The 19,789-nt window shown below is 43.8% G+C and overlaps 2 protein-coding genes, 1 non-coding gene and 1 pseudogene across 4 annotated transcripts in view; 2 read left to right on the forward strand and 2 right to left on the reverse strand.

The window, feature by feature from the left end:
• The window catches only part of IPCEF1 (interaction protein for cytohesin exchange factors 1), a 200,583-nt gene extending 187,306 nt beyond the window's left edge, over positions 1-13,277 (reverse strand). The window contains exon 1 of the mRNA XM_043456871.1: positions 10,610-13,277. Within this exon, the coding sequence (XP_043312806.1) occupies positions 10,610-10,691 (82 nt within the window). The 5' untranslated portion in view covers positions 10,692-13,277. The remainder of the gene's footprint in view (positions 1-10,609) is intronic.
• Positions 10,709-11,148, forward strand: LOC122433986 (annotated as a pseudogene).
• A 136-nt stretch (positions 13,278-13,413) lies between the features above and the next one.
• Positions 13,414-19,789, reverse strand: part of CNKSR3 (CNKSR family member 3) — a 102,085-nt gene continuing 95,709 nt past the window's right edge. The window contains exons 11-13 of one of the 2 annotated variants that reach the window (XM_043456869.1): positions 18,280-18,485; positions 17,706-17,795; positions 13,414-14,964 (exon numbers count right to left, since the gene is read on the reverse strand). In XM_043456869.1, the coding sequence (XP_043312804.1) occupies positions 14,666-14,964; positions 17,706-17,795; positions 18,280-18,485 (595 nt within the window). In that variant the 3' untranslated portion in view covers positions 13,414-14,665. The remainder of the gene's footprint in view (positions 14,965-17,705; positions 17,796-18,279; positions 18,486-19,789) is intronic. The other variant, XM_043456870.1, reaches the window with a different exon arrangement.
• Positions 15,658-15,730, forward strand: TRNAG-UCC. Its single transcript has one exon. It is a non-coding gene; the product is annotated as a tRNA-Gly (tRNA).

Here is a 19,789-nt window from a genome sequence, read left to right on the forward strand (position 1 = left end):
TGAGACTCTCACCCATGACCCTTTCAAGGGTGCCATCTGTTTCCTGCAATGACCATGACCAGCACTGGGCATCAATGACGTTTTTAGCCTTCGTAGCAATACATCAAGCAGTCCACTCTCTTACAAAGGAGAGTAAGTTAGAAAAGAATAGGCCAACCGCAGGATGCACAACTTTACATAACTCGTGAAATAACGAAGGCATTGCTGCGAAGAAAATTAAAGAAAGCTGTTTCACTGTGTACATTACTAATCGAGGCAGTAGGAAAGGAATGTTATGAAAAGTAGGAATGTTTGCCATGTTCAGGATCCGTGATAACCATGGATTGTTGCCTGTTGAAGGCGCATGAGTAATTCACAACAGACTTGAACATGCACATGCAACAATTCTTCCATTTTTAATGAAACTTAAGAACCTGGCAAGCAGTGGAAATTAGAAACATATGTATTCAATTACTTTATTATGCCTTATTTAATGAGAAATATTTTCTATAATCAAATGTATTGTACATTCTTTTTTTAACACTGACTGGGTGGGGGGTTTAGGAGAGAATGGATAAATGTAAAAGTATGGCTGAGTCCCTTTGCTGTTCACCAGAAACTACCACAACATTGTCAACTGGCTACATCTCAATAATAAAAAATTTAAACTTTGGGAAAAAATAAAATAATAAAATTAAATGAAAAAAAGAAATAATAGCTCATGAATAAAACTGGTCCGAGACGTAAGAGTTGAATTTTTACTGGATATTTGACACCTTTTGTCCCCCAAATAGGTTTAAATTTGCTTTTTTAAAATAACCAACTAATTTCCTGGATGTAAGGAAGAGCAAGGGATTCTCAGAATTGAAAAGCAGCTGCTATTCTCTTTTGAACAGAAAAACACACATCCTCAGAAACACAGGATTGAATTAAGCATCATTTAGCCTTTGATTCTTTGTACATTAAATTTTATTTTAAAAATAATGAAACGAATACCTACAGACCCACTATGCTAGCCAAGGGCTAGAATATGACTGATGAGTCACAAATCCAACCCAGCTGGGCTTCTGGAGTCCCCTGTCCAGGGCCAGTCAGGGCAGGGCATCTCCTTAACCATCAACCACGGTCAACTGGGCGAACCTCCTACACATCCAGCTATTCTTGCCCTCTCTGGACTCGGGTGAAAGGCTATGCAGCATAGCATGGGTGCTGGCATTTTGAGCAGTCACTAAAGAGAAGTAAGTGACACAACAAAACAGTACACGGACTTCCCACAGGCTGCCCTGAGCCAGAAGATAAATCCTCCCTTCAGCCTCCCCTCTTGGAGATTCCAGATGAGCCTCACTGAGTAGAACACAGTTGCCTGGAGACCCGCTGTGTGTCTTCTGAGCTAATCTGAGAAGTGACCGTGGGTATCTCTTTGTGTTTTAGCCTGCTAAAATGCCTTAACAAAGTCCCGCAGACTGGGCAACTTACGCAGCAGGAATTTATTGTCTCACAGTTCTGGAGCCCAGGAGATCAGGGCGTCAGTGGGGTTGTTTTTTAACTGAGGTCTCACCCCTTGGCTTGTAGACAGCTGTCTTCTCCCTGCGTCTTCACACGGTCCTTTCTCTGTGCACATACATGTCTGTGTCCAAATTCCCTCTTTCAAGGACACAACATTGATGGATCCAAGTAGGGGCCATCCTACTTGGACCTTAACTGAGTAAGACCTTACTGCTTCTTTGAAGATCTGACCCCCAAATCTAGTTCTGTTCTAAGATACTGGGGTTAGGACTTCAATACATGAATTTGTGGGGGAGACACAATTCAGCCCATAACACTCTGTTGCTTCACATCTTCTGCCTCCCTTCCTTTTCTTCTCACTCCAATTGCCCTGAGCTTTAACTTGCAGATAAAGCATCAATACTTTCATCCTTGACTCCAGAGAGAGCTGAGTTATATGAGAATTCATTATGTATATCTGCCTGTGGGTTCCTTCATTTCCTATGCTCTTGCCATCCCACAAGAGATACCAACAGCCCAAACTGAGTGTTTTCATCCCCTCTCTTTTCTCTCTTCACTTATATGTTATATCTAAATAATATTTTCTTTGGTGTTGCCTGTCTTAGAATGTGATAAAGAGTGTTACACTATATGCTGCATTCTGGTACTTTTTCCACTCAACATTACATTGATAAAATTCCATCTCTTTGATGTGAACAGCTATCATCCATTCATTTTCACTGGCTGCAGACTGTTCCATTTTAAGAATAAGCCACAGTATAAACATTTTCTGCTGATAGACATCAGCAGAAGGCAAGCAAACAAAGGCAAGCAAGCACAAACAGGCCTTTTAGAGACCACGTGTTGAGGACCCTCAGAAAAAGCAGCAGAAGGAACACGGGTCCTTCTGTCAGTTTCACGGAGAACAGCAGACAGAGGTCCTACAGAGCCCAACCTCGGTCTCTGGAAGAGAGTCCTTTGACCTGTGTGGCTTTCAAGCTGCATCTTTAAGGAAGCAGCAGGCCCTCCCCTGGCATGATCAGGGTGCAGGATTGCAGCTGAGCCGCAGAGTTGCTCCCTTACCATCGGGGGTCAGGAAACAACCCGCCATTCATTCCCCTGGTAGACCCAGGTAAATAGGTTCGAAGCCTTGCACATGATCAGATTTTACTGCCCTAAATGACAGGTCATAGTTAGCTTCTATGGAGCTCTGCAGGAGCCCACCTCCTTTACGGGGATAAGAGCTTATAAGGAATCAATCTTTGACCTGTTAGTATTTATGTCTCCTGTGTGCACATTTAGTTGCTCAGTCATGTCTCTTTTGCAACCCAACTCCATGGACTGTAGGCCAGGCTCTCTGTCCATGAGAATCTCTAGATAAGAACACTGGAGTGGGTTGCCAATCCCTCCTCCAGGGGATCTTCCCAACCCAGGAATTGAACCCAGATCTCTGGAGTCTCCTGCATTGGCAAGTGGATTCTTAACCACTGGGCCACCTGGGAAGCCCATTTACATCTCAGGTCATTACCGTTTTATTCTCCAGCATATATTCCCAGGAGTGAAACTGCTAGAGCTGACGGTATGAACATTCACTGCTAATTCAACCTCGTACCAGCAATGACCCTCTGAGCACATCCACGGATCCCCATAATATTTCTCAGTTACTTCATTTCTGATAATCAGTTAGATATGGAAGACTATCTCCCTGTGGTTTTGATTTAGACTCCCCTGATGACTAATGAGTAACTTTTCATGTGCATATGGATGATTTGTGGGGTTTTTTGTGAAATGTTTTTTGCTCATTTTTGTCCTGATTTGTCTTTCTCTAACCAATTTGTAAGGATTATTTATATACTCTAGATGAATCTTTAAGATTTGTTATCTTCCCTCAATTTTTTATTTTTGGCCAAGTTGTGTGGCATGTGGAATCTTAGTCCCCCGACCAGGGATCAAATCTGTAGCCCCTGCTTTGGAAGTCTTAACCACTGGACCTCCAGGGAAGTCTCAATGTTGTCTTTTATAGTTGACCTTTTTATTGTCTTGTATAAGAAATCCTTCCTTATCTCAATGTCATAAAAATATATAAGCCTAAAAATGATGTGTGGACCAAAGAATAAATAATAACAGAAATTTTAAATTAGTTGGAATTCAATGATAATGAAAACACTACACACCAAACCTTGTAAAATATAGCAAAAGTGATGCTTCGAAGGAAATCTATAGCCTTGAGTGTTAACATGAGACAAGAAAAATCATATATTAATGAACTAAGTATCCAACTTAGGGAACATGGCAGAGACCATTAGTTCTCACCAATAGCCCTTTCCAAACCTCCCTTGTAGTAAGGTGGCCACGAATGTCATTTCTAGGCCAACACGGTTAACTACTCAGTTTCCCTTTCTCGTGTCTCATACCCCAGTCTACCAGATGGAGGATGCCAGGGAAAGCTTGAAGCCCCAAGTTGGAAAAACCAGAGACAGAAGTGTGGCCTGAGTCCCTGAGTCACTGGTTGGAGCAGGGCCATGGTAGAGTATTTTCCATCCTGGAACACCCACCGTGGACTTTGCACATGAGAAAATGTAAACTCTCGGTGTGTTAAATCAGTGAGATATTGGGGGTGTTACAGTATGAATCTAAAACAAGAAATTAAAAAAAAAAAAACAGCAAAACCCAAAGGAAACGGAAGGAGAAAAGGAAAAAGCAAAGAGCAATGAAATGGAAAACAAAGAATCAGCAGACTCAGCAGAGGGACAACTGTTCCTTCCTGAGCCTTAGAAAAGCCATCAGGTAACTGATTGCCCAACCCTGGCCTTGGACCCCTTGTCAAACGTGTTTCCATCTCTCCACTCTATTCGAAAGAACATACTGCGAGTTTCATACATGAAACTGAATGCGCTGGAGTACTTGTTTCCTGTTCTTCCAATTGGCAAATAAATGTGCTATGTTTTCTCAACGTGGGAAGAAGGCGTTGAGGTGGAATGAGCAGGCAGAGCAAGTCCGAGGAACAAGGGTGGCCAGGGTTTGAACTGCACTGAGAAAACACAAAGGACAAACAGCAGAAAAAGAGGCCAAAAGTAGAGAGTGAAGGTGAGCAAAAGGGCAAGAGGAAGAAAAGCAAGCAGAGCAGGAAGCAGGGTTTCCTGGGGCACTCGGGGGAGGGGCTCCCCATGCAAGAAGAGACAGAAGCAGGGTAGGCACTGTCATTTGAGCGCACAAAGTATTTTCCACTGCCAAGAAGAGGATCCAACCCCACTTCCCATATAATAAGCATAGCCTACATTTTCAGCTAATTCAACAAGAGCACTTTTGATCAAAGGGAAGAAAAGTGAAAGTGAAAGTCTCTCAGTCGCGTCTGACTCTTTGCGACCCCATGGACTGTCCATGGAATTCTCCAGGCCAGAATACTGGAGTGGGTAGCCTTTCCCTTCTCCAGAGGATCTTCCCAGCTCAAAGTACACAGCTGTCTTCATTGGCGCAAGCAGCCCTCCAGAGGCCCAGGAATCAGCACCATCACTAATTTTGATCTGGAAAGGAGTTTATTTAATCATCTGATACTTCTTCCTTTTTAACTTCATTGTTGGTCTTTGAGCTACATCCTAGTGGAATGTCTCCTGCTACCTGTCATCCGTTTGGAGAGTCAGATTCCGGAGGGGAGCATATTTTCTGCTTGTCTTCATACATCAACAGAGTAGATTTCCACAGGCTCAGGTGAGTCCCGTGTAGCCTCAAGCAGAGGACATCATTTTAAAGCTAGACTTTCAGGTCTTGAAGACAGTATGGGCAGCATTGCTGGTTGTCTCGAAAACACAGCAACAATATTCTCCGTAATTCTATCTCTGAATCTCTTAGGATGAAATTCTAGACAGAATTTCACTGTCTCATCAACAGCTTTAGTATTTATACACTTGATTTTCTCAGGTCCAAACTAGTCTCCTTCGACCAAACCTCACACAACTGAAATTGTCCTCCATCTTGCCTAAATTTCTAGGAAGGTCCTTTTGCCCCAACTCCCCACTACTAATTTTCCTATGGTTAATTTGAAACTGCTTGTACAATTCTTAAATGAGTCCTCTGTAGACTTCTGCAAATGCTTACATTTTCAGCTGTTACTGTAATCCTGTAAGCAAAGGAGCTATTGTTGACAGCCTAAGTTTATTTGTCCTATAAATATGATGAAGTTCTGACACCTGGTATAATGTTTTCCTTTTGGCATGAGAGCTTATGTCATGAAATTCTGTATGTATTAGTATGCAAAAAAAAATCTTAATATAAAATCTTTTTTCTCACCTAAAACTTTAATTTTTTAAAAATTTTTTCCCATCTGTACAGTCATTAATTTTACCGTCTAGTTACCTCAATAATATTGACTCTACCTACCATATGAGTTAAAGAGATCCTGCTCAGAAAGGTTCATAGTCCAAGCTGGAGAGTCAAACATTTAACAGAAGGAGTCAATGCTACAGAAAAACAGCAGAGACCAGTGAATTCCGTCCAGAGCAAGTTCAAGGAAGGCTTCATAGCAATGACCTTGGGAGTCACCTTGGGGGCTGGACCTAGTAGGACGAGTCCATCCTCAGGTTGAAAACCCAGAAGTAAATGCTAGGTCAGGGGTTTCACAGAGAAGGCAATGGAAACCCACTCCAGTACTCTTGCCTGGAAAATCCCATGGGTGGAGGAGCCTGGTAGGCTGCAGTCCATGGGGTCTCGAAGAGTCAGACATGACTGAGCAACTTCACTTTCACTTTCATGCACTGGAGAAGGAAATGGCAACCCACTCCAGTGTTCTTGCCTGGAGAATCCCAGAGACGGCAGAGCTTGGTGGGCTGTAGTCTATGGGGTCACACAGAGTCGGACACGACTGAAGCAACTTAGCAGTAGCAGCAGCAGCAGCAGGGGTTTCTGGAATAGCATTAACTAAAATTAACTAGTTGTTAACTAACACACTAACAAAAGCTTACACCCCGATCATTTGTATTTTATGTTATCTAAAGAGTATCATTCAATTAACATCCATGAACAGTGTCGGACTTTTTGGGGGGGGCTCCAAAATCACTGCAGATGGTGATTGCAGCCATGAAATTAAAAGACGCTAACTCCTTGGAAGGAAAGTTATGACCAACCTAGATAGCATATTAAAAAGCAGAGACATTACTTTGCCAACAAAGGTCCGTCTAGTAAGGCTACGGTTTTTCCAGTGGTCATGTATGGATGTGAGAATTGGACTATAAAGAAAGCTGAGCACAGAAGAATTGATGCTTTTGAACTGTGGTGTTGGAGAAGACTCTTGCGATTCCCTTGGACTGCAAGGAGATCCAGTCCATCCTAAAGGAGATCAGTCCTGGGTGTTCATTGGAAGGACTGATGCTGAAGCTGAAATTCCAATACTTTGACCACCTCATGCGAAGAGCTGACTCATTGGAAAAGACCGTGACGCTGGGAGGGATTGGGGGCAGAAGGAGAAGGGGACGACAGAGGATGACATGGTTGGATGGCATCACCGACTCGATGGACATGAGTTTGAGTAAACTCCGGGAGTTGGTAATGGACAGGGAGGCCTGGCGTGCTACGGTTCATGGGGTCGCAAGGAGTTGGACACGACTGAGCGACTGAACTGAACTGAACTGAAAAAGAAGAAACAAACATGATCTCTGATCTTGGGGCATCTGTAATCTACCAGGTGGAATCAAACTGACTGCTGGCTATGTAGGTTTTTATTCTAATATGGCCAAATATTCACGATTCATATGATTCTGCTTAACAGATGAGTGAGACAAACCAAGGATGGGCAGGAATGGAGCTGCTACATCTGTATTAGCCTAACATCTCTTGGTCTGTGTGCTCACTGATACATTCCATGCGTCCGGATGGTTGAAAGGCAAAATGCAAAAAAAAAAAAGAAAGAAAGAAAAGAAAGTCAAGCCCAACAACCATTTTCTAGTTCCCCTTGACCATCTCAAGGAATTTCTTTCCGTATGTCTCCTTGGACCTATCAGAGCATTAGTTGGGAGTAGCACATGAGGACAATCCTTTTCACCTTCTACAAAGGCAACACAATCTCTTAGTTTTATATGTATGAAAGAGTCCTTTTGCATGAGAATTTCCAACACAGAAACCATTCCACACGATCCCTTTTCTTCTAATTATATGAAACACAGAAATAAATTTAGGGGTACCATTTTAAAACAGGGATGGGAGGCAAAAGTCATTCAGTCAACTAGGAGATGGGGAAATGCTGAGATTTCCTTTATTTCATACATTATTCTGTTGAAGAAAGTTGGGGGGGTGCAGTTAAAGAGAAAATATGCTGATATATCAAGCCAATATTAAAATAATACTCTATTATTCAGAGTGCATCCAATCATACACTTTTATCATTTTTGAATTTTGACTCATCCAAAACTTCTGAATAATTGAGATCTGTACCAGTAAAAGCCACATTTCCAGGCTGCAGACTACACAGCAACCTTCTAACAGTGTGGCCATAGCATAATTTTGCTGGTTATGGACAAAAGCCTATTGATTTATGACTTATGACTGAATGCCTTATTTCCTGGAGGTTAGGATGGAGCAAGGAGCTTCCCAGGTGGTTCAGTAGTAAAGATTCCACCTACCAATGCAGGAGACAGGTTCAATCCCTGGGTCTGGAAGATCCTCTGGAGAAGTAAATGGCATCCCACTCCAGTATTCTTGCATGGAAAATTCTATGGACAGAGGAGCCTGGTGGGCTACAGTCCATAGGGTCGAAAGGAGTCAGACATGACTGAGCATGCATGCAAGATGGAGCAAACATTGCTACTCAAGTGTTCCAACAAGAGTCGACATCTCCTGAGTCCTGGGTGCTGGAGGATCCTACAGGCCTTACGAACATTATCTCATTTAATTCCCGTAAGCCTACGAATGAGCTTCTATTTTTATCCCCACTTCACAGATAACTGAGGAGCAGAGAGATACGTAACTTGTTTCATGTCACAGAGCTTGTAAATGCTACAGTGAGACAGCTGAATTATCTAACTTCAAAAGCTGAGCCCTCAACTGCTTCTAACTACTGGATGCCAACTTCCAAAGGTCAGCGACTTCTAAATTAACACTAATTCCTGAAATCCTTCCATTCTTACCCTGGCATGACCTCAGTAGAAGGACAGAGAGGTATAGATGAGTAAGAAAACAGAACCCCACACTCACAAAATTAAAATGGACAATTTCTTACTTCAGACACAATATTACTTTATATTAAAAGTTCATTTTTAAAGTTCTTACTGTTTTCTCAAGATAAATCAAAATGTTCACACGGAGATATGTCAAAATGTTGAAGAAGCATCCTCAAATTTAGACTTCGTCATCCAAAAAATAAAGTTAAATGGGAAATCCCTTTCAGTGGGTCTAGACAATGAAAGAACAAGGGAAAAAATAGGATTTTTTTTCCTCTGATGTTTTCTCCCCTTTTAATCATTCCTTTACAAACATTTGAGGATTTACAATGCTCCTGGCAAGGGGGGAGAAAATGATAAGACTATCAACATCCCTGGATTTGAGGGGGTGATGGAGTCCTTTTTAAAACACCTTTGAGGTTGATTTCTTCATTTTCTCCTACAGTTCCAGTTTCACAACTTTTCAGAGAAACAAGAAGCTTGGGAAAGGAGAGCATGTGCAATATTCAGCCACAAGCATGACATGAAGACCTCAGGCTGGGAATTGCCTTTCTCTGCATAGTGACTCCAGGGCAGTCAGATGCCGGAAAGAATGAAGATTAACATCCTCTTCTTCCATTGTTTCCTCACATGTTTTAACCCCTGTGGGCTGTTGTAAACCGGCATCCCATGAACAGTAAATGTTTGACTTAGAAGATGTGCTTCATAAACACTGCCATAGAGTTTTACCACACACTGAGGAATGACCAGGTTACATCCAGAATCTAGACTTTAAAAGCCCAGTACTAGGTGCATTTCTATGTAAGATGAGCCCCAAAGGTTCTGAAATACTGTCTATGACACCCTGTTGACAAAGTAACATTATTTTGTTGCTTATAGACAACTCTTACCTCTTCTCTTCCCAAAATCAATAGGTCATAGGACATTGTTTCAGGACTTTTGTAGTAGGAAAAAATTCTCTTAGAAGAAACAAGAAAAAATTCTCTCTCTCTCTCTCTCTCACACACACACACACACACACACACACACATATGGTTTGGGACAGGCCTCAAGTTCCTAAAACTAGAGAAATACATGGCCCTCCAGTAAATTCAAATTTGATGTAATCACTTTTTCCTTTACTTTTGTTTGCCAAACCTCAGTCACACACCAGAACACTTCTAGCAACAATTCTTGCCAAAAATAAATAAAATCCCTAAGTAAAAACTTAGCATTTGAGAAATTTCCAGAGAATTATAAAGTAATTTTTACAGTAAGAAGAGTAATAATTTATTTTCTAATCCCAAATTCTACAGTTTATAAAATCTACTTTATGAGTCCCCTTTGTGAAATGAAAGTTTCTAAGTCATGTCCGACTCTTGCAACCCCATGGACTGTAGCCCGCCAGACTAGAGGACTCGGCAAGAAGACTGGAGTAGGTTGCCATTTCCTTCTCCAGGGGATCTTCCTGACCCAGGAATCAAACCCAAGTCTCCTGCACTGCAGGCAGATTCTTTACCAACTGAGCTATGAGGGAAACTTATGAGTTCCTTTGCTGCTGCTGCTGCTAAGTCGCTTCAATCCTGTCCGACTGTGTGCGACCCCATAGACGGCAGCCCACCAGGCTCCCCCGTCCCTGGGATTCTCCAGGCAAGAACACTGGAGTGGGTTGCCATTTCCTTCTCCAATGCATGAAAGTGAAAGTGAAGTCGCTCAGTCGTGTCCGACTCTTCGAGACCCCATGGACTGCAGCCTACCAGGCTCCTCCGCCCATGGGATTTTCCAGGCAAGCGTACTGGAGTGGGATGCCATTGCCTTCTCCATGAGGCCCTTTAGGTATCAGTAAACTTGCATTAAGGTCCTCCTGGGCTTGATTCATCACGCAAGGTCTTCTACATATTTGAAGAAACATCAGAAACGTCAGTTTTGTATAATCTTTACCGTCCGAGCTATCAGGGAAGCCCGGCCTTACGTACTCTTTAAGCCAGTTTTTCATCAGCAGATTTTTAAATACTCACCTTCCGGGTGATCAGCATGAACATATTTTTTAAAAATAACACAAGCAGGAGGGCCTTGGGTCCTGCAGGATCCCAGCAGCATCACGGTGCAGAAACTTAAGTGCCGCAAAGCAGAAGCTGCTGACGGAGGTGGACTTGCCTGAACTGGGAGGTCAGGGATCACAACCTCCACGAGCTGCTGCGTGTGTCGCGACAACGACGTCACTGCAGCGGCCAGAGGACAACAGGCTTCCGAGCCGCGGGGCAGGGCGGGGCGCGAGGTGTGCACGGCGCCTGCGCAACCCTCGGGCGCCTGCCCCGCTTCCGGCTTCGTGCCCGCGGTCGCTGGAAGCCTGCGATGTCCTCACGGCCTCGACCCTCTGCCCTGCCCAGCGTGCTCCTCAAGCTGCGCGTGGCACAAGCACCGCCAGGCCGCCATGGCGTTCCGGGAGCAGGGCCACGTGTGCGCTGGCCCCCGCGGCGGCCCTGACCCTCGTCGCGCGCAGCTGGGGGCCTTCGCGTCCCCTGGGCTGACTCGTGGGACACGTGCTGGAGTATAATGACGACCTCGATCCGCAAGCTTAGCGGGTCTTCCCTCTCCAGGCCTACATGTTACAGATGGAGACGCTGAGCCCCGAAGCCTGAGGTTTTGTGAGGGCGCTCTCCTCGAAAAAGGTGTCCGCCAGTGGTGGGGTCTGAAGAACTTGGCTCCTCAGCTACAGATCACACACAGAGCCAAAGGGTACGCCCCTTTCCCACGAAATTTCTTAGCCTTTGGCGATTAGTAATTAAATGACTGCCTTAAGAGACAATGGGAAGCGGTTTTGTACTGCACTGGGGAATTTTCACATTCGTAGAGCAGAAACACTGAAATGTGAAAGCGAGGACTTCAGAGGTGGAGGCGGGGGAAGGGAGGGCATAAGCGGTCCCCCAGTTTTCATTTCCTTGTAGCAGGACAGTTTGGTTTAATTTATTTAACTCAACTTCTTGCTCTTGTTCATGATTAAGCTGTGTACGGACGCTGGAGAGTTTGGTCTCAAGTTTTCATAGACTGGGTGAGATTCTAGTATTCAGAGTTTTTTCTTTTGTTTAAAGGAATGCTCTCCCAATGCTAGTAAATGGCCTACCTGCCTTTTAAGTGGGGAAAAAAAACCACACACACACACAAGCAGGGGAACTGCAAAGGTGAATGAAATCAAATGTCAGTGAAAGTAAAAGTTGCTCAGTCCTGTCCAACTCTTTGGAACCCCATGGACTATACATGGGATTCTCCAGGCAAGAAGACTGGAGTAGGTTGCCATTTCCTTCTCCATGGGACCTTCCCAACCCAGGGATCGAACGCGAGTCTCCTGCATTGCAGGCAGATTCTTTACCATCAGGGAAGCCCTCAAATGTCATTGGCCAACCCCATACCAAGAGGAGGTTTTTCCTTTTCAAGGTGCCCACCTTCCAAATAACCTCCAAGGAAGAACTGGGCAGAAGTTTCATCCCAAAGCAAATCATGCAGTGATTCTATTCATAAGGGTGGAAGCAAAATGTGACCAACATCTGGTGGCTCAGACAGTAAAGAATCTGCCTGCAATGCAGGAGACCTGGGTTCAATCCCTGGTCGGGAAGATCCCCTGTAGAAGGAATTGGCTACCCACTCCAATATTCTTGCCTAGAGAATTCCATGGACAGAGGAGTTTGGCGGGCTACAGTCCATGGGGTCACAAAGTCAGACACGACTGAGTGACTTAACACTCTCTGCAAGTACTAACCACATATTCAACAGGTGGAAACAGCCACATTAGGCCTGCATGATCATTCCATTTGTGCCTGTGGTGGCAAAACAGCAACATGCTCAAGTATCAGAGATTTACTTATACCAGCTCTTTAGGGGGGATGAAAAGGTAAGTATAAATACCTCTAAGAGTTCTCTGAGGGCTAATAAGCCGAAACTTGGGAATATTCATGGTCTTCAGGCCAGGAGGCTACTGCTTTATTTTCAGGGAGGAAAAACAAAATGATCATAAGCCCCACAAAACAGGTACATTCAGTTTGGTGGAGAGAGACGTAGAGATAGAAAGTCCCCATCTTAGGACTTCAGGGAACAGTCTGAGAAACACCAATCTAGTACAGCTACTTGAGTTGGGCACTGAAAATTCGCTTGAGGATGGTCATTTGATCACAAAGGGCATTTAGTCCACAGCAAAGGGGCTGACCTCCAGGTAAGACCTCCACAGCCATTAAACTCATAACTCAGGGGATCTAAAGCTCCCCTAAAGCTGAGGAGTGAGAGGAAGAGTTGTCCCCTGCCCCTGTTGTCTGGGCTTAAAGCCAGCCAAGCCAACATACAAAGGCCAAGCCTGGTGCTCCCTCTTTTCCATAGTCCTCCTAGTCATCAGTGCCCTATTAGCAGACCACCCCGCCCTGGCTTTGCCCTTATACTGTATTGCCAAGCACCCAGTGAATCACACATTCCAAGCCTCTTCTTCCCTCCATTTGCCAAACCCCTTGTCACTTCCATGAAACAACTGTATCTTCACTGCAGTTCCTTTGGGGGTTGGCTGACACCAAAACAGCCTGACTGAATTCATTCACACAAATACACAAGTGGTTGCCAGTTCCCTGAAGTTCACCAACTCCCTCAATCACACTGAGGCATTTTAAAAGGAAGATGTTTGCTAACTCCAAGGAATCTCTGATTTCAGGCAGTTCAGCAAAGTAGACAATTCAAGACAAATACCAGCTTTGTCCAGGGGTACAGCTCAGAAAATTCCCCGAATGTAAACTTCACACATGCCCGCTCAAGGTCCCCATTTCTAATCCATAAAATTCTAAAATTGCTTCAGAGGGTTTATTTTTTTTCTTTTTTAACAATAGTGCCCACGGTGGCAACAGCCATGGTGCTCACTGGTAAACCTGAAAACATCTTGAACACTTTTTCATTAGCTTCATGTAGGACACAAAACAGAAATATACCAATTATATGTGACTAAGAGTAAGAAAAATATACAACTATATTTAAAACACTTAAATTAACAAGATAGTACTTTTCCATTCTAACAAAGTATCATACATTCAGTTTAAACAAGAGTTAATACACAGACACACTTTTCCAAAATACCATATACTAGTTGAAAATGAGTGACCGTGAGATTTTTCCAAGAGGTTTCTAATGAGCAAAATGTGTACAGTTTTGAAGAACCATCCATTCTTTTCTGGAAGATAGTCACTGAACAGGTTAAAATGCAAACTGATGTCTCTCTCATAAACCTAAGTATGCTTGCTTCATTTTTCTGAATGAGACTTTGGCTGTCAGCAAGTCTTATAGCTTCTTTTCCCTTAAAAACAATAATATACAACATCAACAATGACACCCCTCACAAATAACCATAAACTTCTTTGTGTGTAGTAAGCCCTATCTAACTGTTTTCACGTGTTTCTGTATTAACTGACCTACACTGATTGTTATGCAAATGGCATTAAACAAGTGTAACAGGCCTACATTTATACCTCTGCTTTGAAAGAGCATCAGATGCTGCCCACGTGTTACTTCAAGGTCAAGGCTGCTACACCTACACATGTGGTATATATAGCTTGAAAAATCAAAACAAAACTTTTCTCCACTGGCTTTTTCAGGTGAAGAACTTGGACCAAAACCCAACACATCTGTGTGACAACAGCCACCAATTGCAGTTCCACCCTCAAAACGAACAATGGCCCAGTTCTCTGTAACGATCATACCGTTCCTGGCCAAGGCTCTGCTCTAGAGAGTGTGTCTCTGTGTTCTGACTCTTAAGGAAGGGGGAAAAAAAAAAAAGTGGGGGCAGGGGGGCAGACTCTCCCCATTTCTCTCCTTTGGCCGCCACAAGTCAGCATCTGATCTAAGATTCTCTGGATTTATTCCCATCCAATGACTTCAAGATTCCAAGAAGTGCAATATACAACTTTCCAAAAAAAAAAAAAAGGAAACCCACGAAATCGCGTAAGACCGCTACATAATACTGTGGATGAAAATAAGAACAAGACTGCCGACCGAGGAAACAAGGCACTTGTTAGCAGGAGTCCGGGAAGCCCCAGGAAGTGCGGGGCTCAGTGAGTCAACAGTTTCAGGCGAGTCAACCAGCTGACCAGCAGGGACGGCTCTGGAGACGAGGACTTGGCGGCCGAGGAGCCGGCTTTCTTTTTGGTCCCTTCTTCCGGGAACGGAATCGTGGCGCTGCTGTGGAGATCCGAACTGACGTAGCACCTGCTGCCTCGGATGTAGTCTGCGCCTCGGACCAGCTGCCTCTCGGTCGCGGGCCTTGAGAAGCGGTACGTGGGCGAGGAGCTTTCTTCGAGGATGGGAGGGATACGCTCGTTACTGAAATACCGGCAGAGGGCATCCTCACCTGTTACCGGATAAAGCCCACAAGCGGTCCATTAAAATACCCGTCATCCGCACACCCGCTGCTCAGCCTTGCCCTGCTTCTGAAAGAGGCACCGCACCCTGCCTTCCACTCGGGGATGGGCTCCCGGGTCCCCCAGGCGGCTGGGCCCACCCCGCGGGGCTTTAAGAAAGCAGATATGGAAGACAGCCACACTTCAGGCTGCTTTTCTATCAGAGAGGTAACACGACGGGCAGAGAAGAATCAACAAGCCTGCCCTTTTTCATCAGTGTAGGATTTTCATAATTTCACTTGAAATCGAAAAACAAAGAAAATCTTGTAATGCTATCACTCCTTCCACATCTGTGCTTGTTCAATGCCTGCACCCTGGAGCACCGGCCCTGGGAACCGTGGTTCTTACCCAGGAGCATCCTTCAGGGGCATTCAGGAAGGTGGGGTACCTTTGCTTGTCACCCTGACTGCAGAGCAGGCACTCTCCACCTTTAATGGGTGGGGTTCAAAGATTCTACCGCTCTGCAAGGCTTGGGACATTTCTGGAGAAGGAAGAATGATCCTACCCTAAAAGTCACCCCCTCTGGGATGGGGAGCAGGGCGGGAGAGGTAAGAAATCAAATAGAAATGTAAAATACAGGGCATCCTGGCAGCCTTCTTTTGATCAAGAAATTCCACTTCTAAAAATGTACAAAGATTGGGACTTCCCTGGTAGTCCAGTGGTTAAGACTCTGCTCTTCCACTGCAGGGGTCACAGGTTCAATCCCTGGTTAGGGAACTAAGATCCCATACATATGCTGTGAGGTTTGGCCAGAAAAAAAAATTAAAATAGCATAGGAAGATGTATGTACAAGGTGTTTCTTGAAGCATTATTTACAATTGAGAGGAAATAAACAGAAATAACCCAAATGTCCAACCATAGCAAACTGAATAAGTGGTTCAGATGGTAAAGAATCTGCCTGCAATGCAGGAGACACAAGTTTGATCCCTGAGTCAGGAAGATCCCCTGGAGAGGAAATTGGTAACCCACTCCAGTATTCTTGCCTTGGAAATCCCATGGACAGAGGAGACTGGTGGGCTACAGTCTGTGGGGTCATAGAAGAGTTGCACAGGACTTTGCAAATAAACCACCACCATTGCCGTAAGACAGATTACTAACGCAACTATTACAAAAAATGTACGTGTTCCTCTTACATAATATTTCTGAACATCTATCTATTCCATTTTGCATATTTTTCCTAAGTGTATAATATGTAAATATAGGAACAATTAGAAGAAATACAAAACACTCAAGAGTGATTATTTCTAGGTTGGGAAGCAGATTACAGATAAGTTTTCTTATATTTTCTATTTGTTTTGCTTTTGTAATCAAAGGGGGAGAAAGTTACTTTTTTAAAGTGCCCATAGGAGTCTGTTCATAGGAAATGCCTTAAGTAGGTATATCAAGAGACAGAAAGATTTTTGGTTGCCAGGAGCTGAAGGAGGTGGGAATGAGGAATAACTGCTTACAGGGTTTTCTTGTTGAGGTGACAGAATATTCTGGAATTAGTACTACTCTGTGAATGTACTGAAACCCACGGAATTGTACATTTTAACAGGGTGAGCTTTATAGTATGTGAGTTGTCTCTCCAAAAAAAGGTGTTTTGTTTTGTTTTCCTGAAGTGTCCATTATTTTATGCAGATAACTTTCCTTCTAAAATCATAACACCAGGAAAATGTGGCAGGTGGGATAGAGGTCAAGTATCTTTCCATTCTCCCAGCCTCACACTCCCCACCCCTACACCCTGTATCTCAAATATTAAAAGACTACATCTGGGACTTCAAAGGCTAAAAAGACTGGCAACAAGGCTGTGGACATTTCAGATCTAAACAAAGGACTGCCCTGCCCCCTGCTGTCTGCTCCACAGATTTTTCACATCAGCTAAGGGTGTCTTGGACCTTAGATGGCATCTTCTTCCTTTTTCCAATTTAGTTCATCCAGGCGATTCAGCTACTTAGGTGACAAACTTTACCAAGTCCCAGGGAAATGTCAGGGGTTGAGCACTTCGGCAGTTGAGGCACCAGAATTTATTTCTTCTTCCTTTTACTATCTCAGGCCTACCTGCTGTCTATCTTTTCAATAGCTCTTTGTTTCAGCACTGCAAAATCAATGTTAGGATGTCTTGACAATCAAGTGTAATCTGGGCCAACATTTCCCTTAAGAGAAGCATCATCATCAGTAACTTGGAATAGAGGGTAAATTAAACACAAGTTTCTTTTCCAATAGTAATTATTCTCTAACATAAGGACGGGGAAGAAAAAAGCTACTCCTGTCCATCAAAAATCAGACAGACTCCACTAATGAAAAGCTCAAAATTGAGGATGGAATTGTTTAATGAATAAGGTACTTCTACTTGCTTAGAAATTGGACCATCGACCTCTACAGTCTGTGTAAAGCACACGATACTAATTAGGAGATTTACAAGCGCTAACTAGGATTCACCAACTCAATGGACGTGAGTTTGAGCAAACTCCCGGGGACCGTGAAGGACAGGGAAGCCTGGCGTGCTGCCGTCCGTGGGGTCGCACAGAGTCAGACATGACTGGGCAGGTGAACAACAACACAGACATAGATAGACCCTTAGAGGCCTTCAGCAGCCCTGATGTTGTAGAGGAGAAGATGGTTTTTGTGGTCACTGAGCACACTCAGGAAGAGGCCCGAGATGAAGGCCTGGGCTTTACGTTTGGTGCTTTTTCCGTTTGCTTAAACTTACTTTTCCTCCCATGACCTCGAGGTCTAGCAAAAGGGTCCACAATGCCCATCCAGCTCGCATCCGCAGGCATTGACAAAGGCCGGGGCTTGCCTTCAGAGGAAGGGGAAGAAAAAGGAGAAGTTGAGAGTTTCTGGACTTCAGAGAACCCTTTCTTTAGTACTAGACTAAGAAATACCCCAATACCACCCCAATACCACGCTCACTGCAGTGTAAGTAAAACCTAGTTTAAAATAAGGAAAAAGTGTTTTAAAGCATTGGGTTTCTTCAACACGCCATGAGGACAGAGGCGAGCTGAACCTGAGTCTGTGGGTCCCCGGAGCAAAGCAACTGCAAGTTGAAATGCAGGCAACTGAAAGTTAAAACTGTAACATGATCTCACCCCACTGGGCTTGGATGACAGGCGGTGTGATGACTCAACCAGCCTTGGCTTTGGAGAGATGAATAAAGGTCTCATACTCTGAATTTCATTGAGGTTTATGTTTTCCTCAGATTACCCTTCAAGTCTGCCAAATTCATCCAACAGTTCCAAATAAGGAAGGGGGAGGGGAAGAGAAATGAACACTCAGCAACGTACCGTAAGATGGCGTTTTCTCTCTCATTTTCGCGGGCAGAATATTAGTTTCCACGGAATAGCCAGGCAGCTGATCAGAATCTGCGATGGTGAATCTCCGTCTCCGGCTTTCCTGGTCCAGGAAGGAATTGGGGGACTCGGAACCCTTCGGACCAGGCTGTGGCTGTTTACATTTGCTGAATCCGTAAACAGAACCCCCATTCTCTTCCCTGCAGGATGGAAGGCAATAATTAAGTTGCTTACGAAGATCCTCTCAAACAAAAGAATTATGAGACATACTATTGCCAGCACATGGAAGACAAGTTAAATTCTCCTTTTCCTCTGGAGGAAAAAGCAATACTTTTTCAAGCACAGCTGCTTCTCAAATACATAGAGATCCTATTAAATAAAAGAAAATGATGCTACTAAATAAGGGCAAATGAGACTTTTTCATATATACAGTTTAAAGGATACAAATATACCTTTGAAAAGCTAGCTTTGGTTTTGCTGTACACCCACCCTATAGTAGAACTGAATCTCCTATTTACCACAGACACCACAAGTGAAGATATGACCAAACCTTTTTTCTCATGCCAAGATTAGTATCCTTGCCAAGATCAAGCAAAGAAGACACTTGAAGTATAATGGCAGTTGTTGGATTTGAAAATGATGTCAAAAAATACAAAGGGGCCTTTATAGTGACCAATGGAAACTGTCTATTTTCTGAACTAAGTACAGAAAATCAGCAAAAATTGGACCACCGCCTGCAACTTAATTCTTTCTGAATGTCAGCTTATACTAAGACATAAAATTAATTTTAGTTGAGTCCAAGTTACCAGCTGGTTAACTTTTTGCATTTAGTAAATTCCATTAGGGGATCATTGCAAAACTACTATATAAATACAGAGTCTACTAAGTCCAAACAGTCTAAAGGTCAGCCTGGCCTACTGGTATTCCCAGTGAATACCTGTACCTGTAGCTCTCCCCCTTCATCGCCACCATGAATCTGTCTCCTTCTATACTTTTAAACCTGGAACACAACTTCCCCATTCTCAATGCTTTCCACACTCACCACTTGTTCTTATGACCATGTGCATGTTTCATTCCTAATAAAATATACTTTATTAATGGTGTCTTTCTGTATGTATGTGTCCCCACATGTCTTCTCCCAAATACATTAAAAGCCCCAGTTCCCTTTTGCCCTTACTATGTGCATACTCTTTTTCTTGTTATGGCTCTTGTGACCCCCCTCACCGAGACTCAGGCAAGAATATTCAGGATTAGGGGTATCAGGGTGATCCTCCCTACAGTTTCTGATAGAACAGTCCACATGCTGGTCATCAGCGAAACCCTCTGCTCACCACATGCAGAAGCAACAAACAGCTCCTTATATACACTTAAGATCCCACAACCAGAGGAACTCTGGTCTGCGAATCCAGGAAAGAGTCTTATCTACCAACCAGAATGCCCTGATCAGTGAGGTCACTGCTCCACCTGTAATAAGTTCTGGGCAAACCAAGACTCAAGGAGGAGG

This window comes from Cervus canadensis, chromosome 33 (assembly GCF_019320065.1).
Source record: "Cervus canadensis isolate Bull #8, Minnesota chromosome 33, ASM1932006v1, whole genome shotgun sequence".
Taxonomy (NCBI): domain Eukaryota; kingdom Metazoa; phylum Chordata; class Mammalia; order Artiodactyla; family Cervidae; genus Cervus; species Cervus canadensis.